We start from the raw sequence: 15,000 nt of genomic DNA, 5'->3' as shown, positions 1-15,000 counted from the left end.
GTAAAAATATATTAAGACATTCGTTTTTTTTCTCCATTTCTTCTCATTCCAGCTTGTTATAAAACCCTCCGGTCCTTCATGGTTTGGAAGCAAACTGGTGTCTTTCAATAAACCCATTGTGGAAGAATTAGTGGAAACAGCAGTTTCAGTTTACCACAGATTAGAAGAAGGTGATGCAGTAATTTTAGAAGAATGCATTGACAACTTACCTGTCACTGAAGGTGAGATCAAAACTATTGTTTAATATCATTTATATTACAATCTCATCAGTTGCTTATGTTTTATGTCTTGTTTCATGTCGTCCGGACTGGGCAGATCTATGATTAATGTGTTTCCACTTGTGATGCTCGTCACGTTTTGGTTCCCTGAAGAATGCATTTCTAGGACTGCAATATTCAATGTAACAGCAGCTGTTCGACATAACCTCATAAGCCAGCAATGCCCGGACACTGAACAAGGGCGTGCAGAACGGTTTCATTACTGCGCGCACCTCGGACAAGCTCGTCTGACAGCACATCCGTGCCTGTGGAGTCTATCTCGAACCGGTAGCGTCCTCCGGTAGCACTGCCAGACCAAGGACATCTGGAAATTACCCATGTTAGTTCCCGACCGGAAAGTCCTCCGGAACAGACTATCCGGTCGTTCTCATCGGTGCCCAGAGTCCCTCTGAGAACGTCCTCGCACTTTCCCGCCATTAATCCCCTCTAAGTTTCTAAAGCGGGACCGTCACCGATCTCATTGCCCGACTGCTAGAGGAATGTGAACTCCTGACAACAGTCTAGGTGCCAGGCACCAAATACTAATAATAATGATAATAATGATACCGTACCAGACAGTGGCTTTCATGGCTTCTGATCTTAACTGACTGGAAGTGTTATCATGTACATTGTTTTGTCTTGGTATAAAAGATGGGCTACAGCAAATATTCTGCTTAATATGCCCTGATACAGTACCAGACAGTGGCTCTCATGGCTGCTGATCTTAACTGATTGGAAGTGTTATGTACATTGTTTTGTCTGCGTATAAAAGATGGTCTACAGCAAATATTCTTCTCAATTCCACAGATTTGCTTGTCAGTTGTATGACTTTAACCAGTTGAGCATGTCCCTTGGTGGCTGACGATATGTGCATCTCTGATCACGAGCAGAAGTAGTGAAGGAGCACCATAGACATGTGTTGAGAGGAATTTTAGGGGGTTCGGATAATTCACCTCTGGCAACATGAGTGCTTTGTTAAACATCTTTGAGCAACCCTTATTCAGGGACCTTTTGAGCGGGATGGGCTACTCAACCTGAAGAAACTTATCACTGGGCTACATTTGCAAGGTCATGCGCTGTTTATCTTGATATGAAATACCATGTCGTGTACACCCTTATCAGATGGATAGTCATGATGGGTATACCAGGCTTCGTATATTTTATCCCAGTGTCAATTTGATGGCATGCACTGCTCTCACACTCAATAATAATAATAATAATAATAATAATAATAATAATAATAATAATAATAATAATAATAATAATTCTTTGCGTAAGGTCTGAAATTTTGTTGAAGGGGACTAGTCGATTATATTGATCTCAGTGCTCAACTGGTATCATTGACCCCGAAAGGATAAAAGCAAAGTCGACCTGGGCAGAATTTGTATTCTGAATGCAAAGACAGACGGAATGCCGCTAAGCATTTTATCCGGCGGGTTAATAATTCGGGCAAATTGCCGTCTTATGATAATAATAATGAAATTGAACCGATAGCTGAATCCGTCCTATACGTGATAAAGGCTGTTTGGCATAACTCCAGAAGCTAGAAATTCCAGGAGTACTGTACGAGCATGCGCAGATGGTTTCCTCATTCAGCACACATCTCAGGCATGTCCAGCTCAACCATGCCTGTTGAGTTTATCCTGAACTGGCAATGCGCCTGGTAGCATTGCTTGGACATGGATTCCTGGAAGTCATCCCTAGGCTCCAGACCAAAAATCTTCTGGAACAGACCAACCAGTTAATTGCTGTCGACGTCCAGAGTCTCTTACTGGACGTGATTCTTCCGGGGGGTCGATAAAATACGTACTTGAGGGATTTTCACCGACCATCTACTTCCTCCAAATTTCTGACCATGCGCGTATGTTAAAAATCAAATTGGGGATTATTCTCCAACTCACTACAAATCTGTGGCCTTCTGCCTGTGTTATAAATCAATGTATTCGATTATTTCCCTCCCCGCCACACAAGGCAATAGTATTATTTTATTTTGCTCATTTTTATTTTTTTTATTTTTATTATTATGAAACAGATTACAACTTTCGTGTTAGAACAACAGTGTGTCGAACATCAGATGACCTTCCACACGTGTCAAAGGTTAGTTTGTTTGACTTTACATCATTTGCAACACATCACAACAATATCCGATCCATATTAATATCTGTACATGATGAATCCTCATGTATGTAAAAACAAGTTGTCCACAAAACATTAAAACAACAAGGGAATCTAATAAGCTAATAACCAGTCTTCTTATTTTTATCTATTCTATTTTTTACTAATCTCGCTAACCAATAATATTAAACCAACAAGGGAACCTCTACATGGTGGTTTGGCTTACTAGATATGGAAACTAAGACTTACTCAAATCACACACAATCGTTTGTTTAAAGAAAATGCATATTCGGGATTATACATCTGGTGTGTTTATTTACGTGTGAGTGTGTGATGTATACACAGACACACACACACACATGTATATAATATGCATGTGTGAGTTTGTGCATATGTGTATATGTGCTTGGTTCTTTTTGTTGGTATGTGTACGTTTGTGTACGTCTGTGAATGTATATATTTTTGTATACATATGTAAGTATGTATGCCAGATAGGTAGGTAAGTATACATATATACCTATTTCTTTACTACCCACAAGGGGCTAAACACAGAGGGGGACAAACAAGGACAGTCAAACGGATTAAGTCGATTATATCGACCCCAGTGCGTAACTGGTACTTAATTTATCGACCCTGAAAGGATGAAAGGCAAAGTTGACCTCGGCGGAATTTGAACACTGAACGCAGCGACAGGCGAAATACCGCTAAGCATTTCGCCCGGAGTGCTAACGATTCTGCCAGCTCGTAGGTAGATATATATGTAAGTGTGGAGGCGCAATGGCCCAGTGGTTAGGGCAGCGGACTCGCGGTCGTAAGATCGCGATTTCGATTCCCAGACGCGATTTCGATTCCAGGGCGTTGTGAGTGTTTATTGAGCGAAAACACCTAAAGCTCCACGAGGCTCCTGCAGGGATGGTGGTGATCCCTGCTGTACTCTTTCATCACAACTTTCTCTCACTCTTACTTCCTGTTTCTGTTGTACCTGTATTTCAAAGGGCCGGCCTTGTCACTCTCTGTGACACGCTGAATTTCCCCGAGAACTACGTTAAGGGTACACGTGTCTGTGGAGTGCTCAGCCACTTACACGTTAATTTCACGAGCAGGCTGTTCCGTTGATTCGGATCAACCGGAACCCTCATCGTCGTAACCGACGGAGTGCTTCCCATATATGTAAGTGTACATATATACCTACCTACCTACACACACACATGTATATGTATGTATTTGTGTGTGCATATGTATGTGTGAGAGAAAGATGAAAGTGGTGTGCCTGTGTGATTATACATTCTTGTATATATGTTTACGCGAGGGTTGGTCCTGGCTGGAGTACCTCCAACTACAAGTGTGCACAATCAGATTATCACTGATCTCATCGTGCAAACCCGTAATAGTGGTGGTTGGAGTTAAGATACAAACTCCTACTCCAACCACCACTACCACTTATCCCTTTTCTTCGTAAATTAAACCTTCTCATTATTTTCAGACTGTCTGTGGCGTTGCAAAGTCGTGTAAGCCAATCAACGGAGACAACACTATCCCACAGTCATTGGAAGCATCTCTCAAAACCTGGCATGTCTCAGAAGAAAATATAAAAGACATCAAGAACAAATTAATCAGCATGTCTGAACGGACTCTGAAAGCCATCATGTCCTTTGATGAGTCACTTAACGAAGATGAACGCGGTGGAATTGGTGCTCAGACAGATATAATAGGTAAAGTATAAAACGTTGTAGACTGATTTGTTTTATTGAGGAATTTTATTTTGTCAAACAATTTGCTATTTGAAGCCGAATAGAAAATGCAGCAGGCTAAGAGAGTGATTGATTGTTTCGTATCCTGTCATTGTAACCGCATTATAATAGTGAATGAGGCATGAAATTACCTCCCCTTATATATATATATATATATATATATATATATATATATATATATATATATATATATATATATATATATATATATATTAGAAGGTTTGGAGGTGATGTGCAGGTATTATATATTAGAAGAAATAGGGTACTCAGAAATCTGGATGGTTTTATATTTACAGATTTTTATTAGTAAGTCACATGTTTTTATAAGTCATATATTAGCGCTTGCATCTACTCTAGTAGACTCTCCAGATTTGAGAGTCTACTAGAGTAGATGCAAGCGCTAATATATGACTTATAAAATCATGTGACATATTAATAAAAATCTGTAAATATAAAACCATCCAGATTTCTGAGAACCCTATTTCTTCTAATATATGCATGCCATGCATTATAGAAAAAACAATTTAACTTTATAATGGACGCAGTTTGTGTGTCAAATAGCTAGCTTAAGGCGATGGCCTCATGGAGCTAATCAGCGACAGCTTTAGTCTTATATTTATAAGATTGCCATATTAGTATGGCGATAACTATTAATTTAACTTTAAATGTTATTGTAATTTCCGCTATCAGTCGCACTATAATAGTTACTAATGCAGAGCTAAAATCGCTGTTCATAGCAGTTTGATTGTACTGGCGGTCTTCGGTTAAAATTCTACAGTGGTGTAAGGAATAAAGAAACAGAGACTTAAATAATGATAGATATAATATATTTTATTGTATGAATCTGCTTGTCACTATATAGAGTTAGTGCTTGTGGGGTTTGAACTCAAAGCATAAAGGTTCATTCATTATAAAGAGCCGAAGAAAAGTTTGTCAGTTCCCCTCCACCGATACACTCACCTGTATCGTTTTTTTTTAAATAGATGTAAATAATTATTAATTTGGGAAGTGCCTATCATGTACTCAAAGAATGAAAAATAAATTTGATATTTACGTGATTTGAGCTCAGGGCATAAGGGCGTAGTTGATAGCTTCAAGTTACAAGGTCTTTTGTCTGACGCTTTACAGATTTCACTGCTCCACTCACCGACTCAACATTTTATAAAAGTAACTTTTCATTAAGAAATGAAGATCAGCTAAAATTCCTTAGGGGAAACAGTGCATGAATTTAACGAATCAATTAGGATGGAATTTGCGATTGAAGACTTAGTAAAAGAAAGAAACGAGTATTTGAGGGAAATGGGATGTGTTTGTGAGGTGAGTAGGCCTAAATGATAAAACGTGTAGATACAGGTGGCTATAAATATTTAGGAATAACTAATGAGCAACGTTGAAAGTAATTGGTAAGAAGGATCGTTTTAGAGAAGAATACGACAAAAGGTTAAAATTAGCATTTAAATCTAAGCTTAACCTTTTAAAACGGCAATCGCAATCTCTTTTGAGTTATGGTAGATGAATCTGAAAATAGAATTAAATAAGAAAATACTTGAATGCAATGATTTATATGGCCTATAAAACTACAGGGTGAAAGAAAGATTTTGTTGGGGAAAATGTACAGTGAGTGATGATTGGTGTATGTAAGGAATGGTAAAGAACGGGAGGTAGAAGTTAGGAAAAGTTGAAATATCTAAGAGTGAAGAATGTTTGGTACCTGCAAAATTCAAGAGAAAATATTTTGGAAACAAAAATATGGAAGGCATGGAAGAGAAAGTAAATGTACGGATTTTTTTTTAACGGTGAAGGATGACTGATTATGTAGAGGTGGATTAATAAGGATCAGAGATAATAAAACCAAACCACACACCTGAGGCTGAAGTGGAATTCATCTTTGCAGTGTGTCTTTTATCTTTTACTTGCTTCAGCCGTTGGACTGCGGCCATACTGGGGCGCCACCTTTAAGGATTTAGTCGAACAAATCGACACTAGTTGTTACGTTTTAAAGTCTGGTGTTTATACTACTGGTCGCTTTTAGTGAAACTGTTATGTTAGGGGGAGATAAACAAACCAACCTCCGATTGCCAAGCGGTGGTGAGAACAAACACAAACCCACAGACACACACATATTCATATCCATATATATTATCATATATGCATGCTGGATGCATATACACATACATACATATAATATATGCATATAAGAGTGTACGTATGCTTCTATATGTAGATGGAGTATGGTAATTAATTTTTATGTTGCGACATGTTAATCTGTGTTATATATATCGTGTGGGTATGGTAGACGAGTTCAGCAAAAATTTAGATTCAGATGAATATGGTACTTCAGTTGAGGCACCAGAATTTAGTGCGGTATTATCCATACAATTTCAAAATAAGGTGATTAAAATCAAAATAAGCAACAAGGATATCCAAAAATAAATCTAATTTTTGTACCTCTATAAATTCATACTTAGCTTGTATAAAACAATACTGGTATATTCACTACTTAAAATAAACTGCTTAGATTAAAATTTAATTAACATATAGTTAGCATGTTCTTTTAACTCAGTACTCCTTCATTAAATACCAGTAAATACCGATTGATCAATCTTCATAGATACCATCTGATAAGTTAGTATTTAAGTATATAATATGTATAAATATTAAACTATTTCTAGATCCTTTCTTTTCCTCCCTCTATTGTGGTAAAAGTTTGGCATATACTCAAAAGTATTCAAAAAAACTTTTTATCCTTTTATTATAATATTCTTCTTAACAATCTTCTGAATAATCTTAAACTTTAACTTTATACAATATGACAATATTGTTTGAAATATTTAACTATAGTACTACATGATAAGATTTCCCCTGTTTCATTATCAATGGTCTACTATTGACTAGCCCCTTTAATTGTCAGCTAACATCTTGATTTAAGATTTCCTTCACCAAAGCTCATTATATTGCTTCTAATAAATCTTGATAGTTTTTTATGACTATACCCACTGTGATTTCTGTGGACTCCCTCAACCCCCTTCCTAGCAGGCACTGCTCCTTTTTCTTTTGGCCTTAGATATACAAATATTTGCTAAACTAGTCTATAAATTAAAACTGACCCCATAAAAAAGTGACAAACAAAATTTGCAACAAGTCTTTCTTCCTGATACCTTAGTAGCTTCTAAGCTGAAGTGAAGACAGCATGTTCTTTGTCTATCTCCTAACCTTCTTGGAGATTTTAGGTAAAATTATACTAATGTGTCCATCTATTTTAATTTAATTAAATTCTATGTCTTTATGAAGCTGAGGATTGCTCTGCATTTAAATTGATGTAATGATTGCATTGTTCAATTAAATGGAGTTGCTTGAAACGATCGTACTGCATTACCTCTGGATATCCTTGTTGCTTATTTTGATGTTAGATATATATATATACACTCCTTTTCATATATACCTGTATTAATCTCACCGCTTAGTTTACTATCTCTACTCTGAATTTCAGGACTTGACTTTTTAGTGCGGAAAAATCAGTCAAAATTCGAACCCGTGTTAATTGAAGTAAATGGACACGATTGCATGATAAACTGCCAAATTAACGAATTCATCAACAAAGATAAAATTGGAGAAGCTGCCAAAGAACTGGTGAATACCATGATTTCAAGATCCGAACGTTTTCTGGTGAAAGGTAAAACTGTACTTTTCGTCGGTGATGGATCGTACGGAAAACGGTTTACTTTGAAGGATACCAGAGACTACGGAATTAAGGTGAATATTTGAAGTATATTTCCTAGCTTGTTCGCTGTTTTTATAATGGCTGACTTGGCATATCTGTCAAGCAATCTGTCGTTTCAATTTTCAATTCAATTCAGATTTTTTTATTGTCAGAAATGGGTGAAGGCGAGTGGCCTCGTGGGAACTGACGAGCTTTCAGTTATTTGTGTTATGCACGCCTGATTTAATCCCTTTGCATTATAGTTTCGTGGCTTTCTATATAAGTAGTACGATACATATAAACAAAAAGAAAAAAAAAACGAATCTGTAATGAATGAAAGGTTAATAAGCAGCTAACTGTTATAAAACAGGGAAAATAAATTGCATTAGATATCAGAAGAGACAATAGAGATTAACCAAAATTTCATAGAACGCGTTCGATAACCAACGGGTGGGCTTTTTATGTGGGCCTCAGTAACTTCTATACTCACAAGATTGATAACTTACATACAACTATACAAGGGCGATGGGTGCTCGTCAACAAAAGACTTAGGCAACAATATGGGACTAGCAATGATTTATTGCTATCATATCTCCGTTAGTATGAGTGGCGAAGCAGATTTAAAGATCGTGAAAAACTATTCGCGAATTTCATTTCATGCATCAATGACTTCTATGCTTTCCTGTAAATGTGATTTTTTTGTCATCTTATATTAAATATATGTACGTTTTTCATGTAATATTAAATAAATGTGCGTTTATCTATCGGATACACTGGTTATGTCACATACGGTATTTACATGAAATTACGGATGTCACTGTTGTCACTTCCAGTTTCTTTATTACCATACTTTCATTCTTTAAGAACAATTTACTTTCACTTTTTCACGACGGTAAACTGCGCGTTAACCTAATGAAAAAGTAACTGATTGATGTTCTTAATGACTTTATAGTCAGTATAAGTAAGGAGAATTTTTCCGAAACTCTTTTACGCTATACGTAAGGACTATGAAAACTATTCTACAAAGTTGAACGAGATTTGAAATAACAGCCAAAATATCTCTAAAATCATATCCTACCATCCAGAACAATATCAACAACGAAGAGGAAGATGGCGACAATGACAACAAGTGAAGACGTTAGATAATATAAATCCCAAACGCCTTTAATATTACGGGATGTCAACCGTTGGAATCCCGTTGATCATATAACTGCTAGATTTATGACATGATTCTATTCTTAAATTTCTATGTATTTTATTTTTTCCCAAAATATGTTTCATTTTTGTTAATTTATTCCACAGATTGTGTTGGTAAATACAGAGAAACCTAAAAACTTGAGTCAAGATATCACTTTCATACCACATGATCTGACTGACTTGAAACGGACGTATAAAAATGCCACCGAAATTATTGCCAAGCTTCAAGCTAGAGGTATAACAATTGATGGCTGTATTACTTTCTGGGATGAAAATGTCCGTCTTGCGGCAGCGATATGCGAACTTTTGAACCTAACAGGATCAAATTATAAAGCATGCACCATTGCAAAAAATAAATACCTTACTTTTAAATGGCTACAGAAGCGAAAGGGAGATATTCCTCATTGGCCACGTACGTTTTTGTATTCTTCAAACGTTTATGAAATTAACACACAGTCTGATATCTCCAAAATCTTCCAAAACAACAAGCCTTCCTTACCTTTAGTATTGAAATTGGAATATGGCTCGAGTGCAGTTGGGGTCAAACTTGTACAAAACGAAGAAGAGTGCCAACAATATTATCAACAGTTATCGGACTTAGAAATGTCTGGTGTTGGTTTATGTCTAGGTCGTTCTTTTATATTGATGGATTACTTACAAGGCACCGAACATGATGTGGATATCATAATATATAAGCGTAAATTAATTGCAGCTTTTGTGTCGGATAACGGTCCAACCAGGTTACCCAATTTCACAGAAACGGCAGCTCTTTTGCCTTCGATTCTTTCAGATGAAAAGCAGAACCAACTGATCGTTGCTGCTTACCAATGTTGTCTTGAAATCGGTTTAGAAAGCGGCGTTTTTAACGTGGAAATGATTATGTCAGTGACGGGACCAAAACTTTGTGAGATTAATTCACGAATGGGCGGCATCTATCTCAGAGATTGGATCAAGTTCTGTTATGGAGTTGACATTATGTTTTGCGTCTTATTAATATCTCTGGGTATCGAACCACATGTAAAATGTAAATATAGTCAAACGTATTTAGCGGGGATTATGTGCTTGGCTTCAGAGCATGCTCATATTTTCAAAGACAAGCAAAAAATGAATTTAATTCGAGCCAAACACGAATCCAAGAAAATACGATACAATCAATTTCTTGAAAAGCCTCTTTTAGAAGATAAAGAAGAAGAACCTTTTTCAAGTATAGCTGCAGTTGAACCCGATCCAATAACTGCTAAAAAGTCGTTGATAAAACTCTCAGAGGAACTTGGTATTAAAACCGATTCGTACAATGTTGAACAATTCCTTAAATTCATTCCCAATAAGACACAAGAATAGGGCGAAGTCTGGGAGTTATTATTTTTTTTAAAGTGTGTGTGTCCGTATATATGTGTTGGGTAGATATGGAAAGTTGATACATCTTTAATTTCTTTTCCAAAGGGAGCTGTTGTTTTTAGCCCCTAGTCAGCATTGATCCAAGCCATGGCGATCTCATCCTTTCTATATCCATCTTGTCACTTGGATCTCCTCGACCGGGTTCAGAAGGGAGTCTGTAATTTGATCGATCCCCTGTTACAGTGACGTGACATCGTCAGTCTTAATCTTTTCGATCGTTACTACTACTACTACTACTACTACTACTACTACTACTACTACTACTACTACTACTACAGGAAGTACTCGTATAAACTTTCTTAGTCCTAGATCACTTTGAGCCATCTCACGAGACCCGAAACTCACAGCGTTCTCTTACACTGAGTGGCTTTTCGACTCGTTTGGGATTTTTTAAGGATAAAATGAAAAGAAAGTATACCTCTGACTGCATTAGCCAATGTGGCATCTTCTGAGAGAGAGAGAGAGAGAGAGAGAGAGAGAGAGAGAAGAGAGAGAGAGAGTAGGACAGTATATCCCTTTTTTATTTATAAATGAGTTTTTTCACGAGCCCCAGGCCTATTTATTCAATACAATGATTTTATTAATCAACAACAAACTCTTTCTCCCAACTTCATCTCTCAAGTGATAAGATGGAATAACTGAGTGTTATATGTAGCCAAGAAATTATATATTTTGGACAGCAGAACCCCACCTCCCAGCTCTATTTTTATAGGTTTCCAACATTTCGTCGTAGAGGAAGCGCTGTAGTTGGGAGTGGTTTGAAGGAGATTTGACACTGCTTTTTCTAGCAGGTGGGTTTAGTGGCCACATAAAGGCGACCTTATTGCCACAGGTGCACAGACAGCATGGTGTCAAGTAATTCTAATAATGAACTGAAAGTGTGTCGCTCACACAAAAGACATCAAATTCTTTGCACGGCAACAATCTCTATTAATACGCAGTTGCATTATTTTGTCTGCCAATTGGGCCCAAAGTCAATATTTAATGAAGATAAATGAACTTAACCCGCGCTTGTGGGTACACATTTTATGGGAGGGGAATAGTTAATTATAGTGACCCTAGTATAACACTGGTACTCATTTTATCGCTTTGCGATTGTACCAAAGGTTAAGTCGACCTTGTCGGGATTTGAATGCAGAATGTGCAGTGATGAGATAGTAAAATACCAAGGGATGTTTTATCCGATACTGTTACGACTGTTTCAAATGCACAGATGTTTAATGATTTGGAATCCTTTGAAACCAACACATGCTGGCTTTGGGAATATTCCGTATTTAGATGACATGTTTTTGTCATTCAGAAAGAAAATTCATTAATAGTACATGTGGTACATTTAAACAGTAAAAGTAAACACTAGCAGCATGATTCATGAGATTCTAGTTTATATTTCTGAACTTTTGGAGGGAAAATATGTATTAACGACAATGTATGACAGGGAGTAGAAAAAAAAAGAAAGAAAGGAAAAAAATTAATTAAGATTGTTTTGGTGGGAGGGCGAGTGAAAATTCTTATTGTTGTTAGTTAAATTAGAAAATACCAGACTAAGTGAGTTTCCGAATTTTTTAGGTTACATTGTATATTATTAATACTGTATGTATGGTCACCGAAAGTCGAAAAAGGAAAAAAAAGGCGAAGTTAGATTTAGTCTGAGATTTGAACGCAAGATGTAGAAATATGAAAGTGAATTCTGTATGTCAATGAATCGAATCCTCTATTTTACCAGATGGATGTCGCTTCACGAATTCTTAAAAAAAATACCTATAAACTTTTCTTTGACTTGCATGCTTTAAGAACAGTTGAAGTTAGACCGCATTGATGAATATTAAAAGTTATTAGCTGGTAGCAGACACAAACAAATTCTTCAGCAACGCAACTCCTATAAATTATAATAAATTCCATCCAGTTAAGCACAAGGGCAATTTTCGTAGAATATAGTAAAATTATATACAAACAATTCCAATGTATTCGGAGCCATTATTTTTTTACCAATCGAACTGACAGAATCGTTAGCTCTGAGTGGAATTTTTTCCGACTCTTTACATTTTTGAGTTCAAATTCTGCTGAAGTCGAGTTTGCCTTTTATCCTCAACTTTATTGATTTACCCCTTTCTTTAAATGTGCTAGTCTTGTGCCAAACTTTGAATCCTTGATTTTACTAACCCTAGCAAAGATGAAAAACAAATTCGGCTTCAGTAAGATTTGAATGCACAATGTAATGTCCCTAACTTGGTGGTTTACTTCGAATATGCGAGACATATTTGGTTTAAGGTTGAAGCACATTGTTTCATTTAGCTGCCATTTTCAATAACCCGTAAAGGGATGTGCCACGCCCGAACAATCCGCTTTCAACCCATAACATGTAAAGGAACTCTTCATTCGATTAACCCTTTTGTTACTGTATTTATTTTGAGATGCTCTGTGTTTCTTTCAATTACAATTTTAGTAAAATAACTTAGTTATCAATAAGCAAGTGTTAGGAACATGAATTGTGACTAAGGTTTGGTGGAAGATTTAAATTCAAAACTTATGAAAACAAGACATTTGTACTCAGAGCCAGAGGCGGTTTCAGCCGGGTTGGTAACAAAAGGGTTGGAGAAGTAATAACGATAGAATGTTTATTCCCATTTGTAAACAGCAGAGAGAAAACAAGAAACTAGCCCAAGACATCGCGACGGCAGTTTCCTGTAGAAATTAAAATGAAACAGTAGGATGTGTTTATATGTCTTCAAAAATAGGACAAACGAATAAATAAAGAAACTATAAAAGAAGCAGTTTTTTTTTAAAAACAAAGATTATATATATATTTTTTAAATGAGATATAAACTGAAGAATTTATCTGTTTTGCAACCATTATTTATATATTTTTATATTATTTTGGATAATAAAACCGTTTACTATATTAACTTCAGCTTAATTTGATTCAGTTACGTGTTTTTTTTTTCATGGAAAAAAGTTCTGTCTGACTATACTGACTTCTCTCTCTCTCTCTCTCTCTCTAACTCTCTCTCATACACACAAACACACACACACACACACGCAGAATCAGTCATCCATTAGTCACTCACTCACTCACTCATTCACACACTCACTTATATAAAAGGCCGAATGGTTAACACACTTCCAAATGACGACATCCCATGTACAGTCTAGGAACAATAGGCCTTGTGTCTAAAAGCAAGGAAAGGAAAACTCTGTCATTTCCTCACTTCCTTCTCCGAAAGACTGCACACGTATTTTGTTACAACGAATTTGCTTGTGGATTCTGTTAATATTACGAATGCTTACGAAATATCTTTATGCTTGCTTATCCTATCATGTAATGAGAAGATAGTTCTATTGATTGACTAACTGCAACCCATATCGTTGAAACGATATGCAAACTCAGAGAAAGTATTTTCGACTTTAGTAAGTATTTTCGACTATGGCTCTTGGTCGACCAAGACCTTTTGAGTGGATTTGGTGGACGGGAACTGAAAGAAGCCTGTTTTATATGTATGTCATTAACAGAGAAAGAACCGGTTTCTAACCTAGATCCAAGGTTCCGTCATTGGAATTTCAACATCAATATTAGGGTAATTTTTGTATGTATGTATTGTATGTTTTATGTATGAATTTTCATGCATATAGTTACATATCTAGACATGCTCATATATATTTAAATGATAAACTTCTGGAAAGTTTTACAGATTTTTACAGTTCCACTGATGGATTGGATCTGTAGTCTTCGAATTAGTTTTCCCCTTTCTGGTTTTGAGAAGCCTAATTTCTCAAGATTGGTATTTAGGCAGTGTGTTACATATCCCAGGCTATGTATGTATGTATGTATGTATGTATGTATGTATGTATGTATGTATGAACTTGTGGTGACATTCACCCTGGGCGGGTTGAGTCGGCTTCTTCTACCACCCTCGAGGCATCTCGAACCATGGCAGCCCACGCACAACAGTCCTGCGCCAGTTCACTGGAGATAGCTAGCCAGTCACGGTTCCATCGGCGTAGGCCGACCATCTGCGGATCCGTGAGCACGGAGAGGTCCTCCTTGATCGTCGTAGCCCAGGTCTTCAGCTGCCCGCCCGCGCGTTTCCGCCCGCGCGTTTCCGCCAGTTGGGAAGTGGAGTTGGGAGAAGGACATCACGGCTCAGTTCACCCACCGGGCGCCTACATGCATGGCCAAACCACCGCAAGCGCCGTCGCAGAAGGACAGATGGAAGGGGCCGCAGAGACAGGCGAAGTCGGAGATTGGCGGTGGGAACTCGATCCACCCGATGGCAGCGAAGAATGCACCGGAGGCAGTCATTGTCGAAGACTTCCAACCTTCATTGATCGACCACCCGCATAGGTCACGTTTTACAGCCATAGAGAAGTACTGTACGAACGACGGCCTGATATATTCGCCCTTTGGGCACCGATGAGATCTCCCTTCGGTCCCACAGACACCGCTTTAGGCGTCCAAAGGCAGATCGAGCAGCATTGATGCAATGATCGACCTCAGCTGCACCCTGACCGTTTGGGATCACCGTTGAGCCCAAGTAGACGAAAGACTCCACATCCTCCAGGTCCTCCCCGCGAGGGATATTGGCTG

General features: G+C 37.4%; 1 protein-coding gene across 2 annotated transcripts in view; it reads left to right on the top strand.

Moving 5' to 3' along the window:
- LOC115220804 (carnosine synthase 1) overlaps positions 1 to 10,534 on the top strand; it is a 34,165-nt gene extending 23,631 nt beyond the window's left edge. For both annotated transcript variants that reach the window (XM_029790961.2, XM_029790960.2), the window contains exons 5-9: positions 53 to 221; positions 2,290 to 2,354; positions 3,856 to 4,084; positions 7,614 to 7,876; positions 9,126 to 10,534. In XM_029790961.2, the coding sequence (XP_029646821.1) occupies positions 53 to 221; positions 2,290 to 2,354; positions 3,856 to 4,084; positions 7,614 to 7,876; positions 9,126 to 10,361 (1,962 nt within the window). In that variant the 3' untranslated portion in view covers positions 10,362 to 10,534. The remainder of the gene's footprint in view (positions 1 to 52; positions 222 to 2,289; positions 2,355 to 3,855; positions 4,085 to 7,613; positions 7,877 to 9,125) is intronic.
- Positions 10,535 to 15,000: the final 4,466 nt, after the last annotated feature.

This window comes from Octopus sinensis, linkage group LG17 (assembly GCF_006345805.1).
Source record: "Octopus sinensis linkage group LG17, ASM634580v1, whole genome shotgun sequence".
Lineage (NCBI taxonomy): Eukaryota > Metazoa > Mollusca > Cephalopoda > Octopoda > Octopodidae > Octopus > Octopus sinensis.
This window is presented reverse-complemented; position numbering and strand designations above follow the sequence as displayed.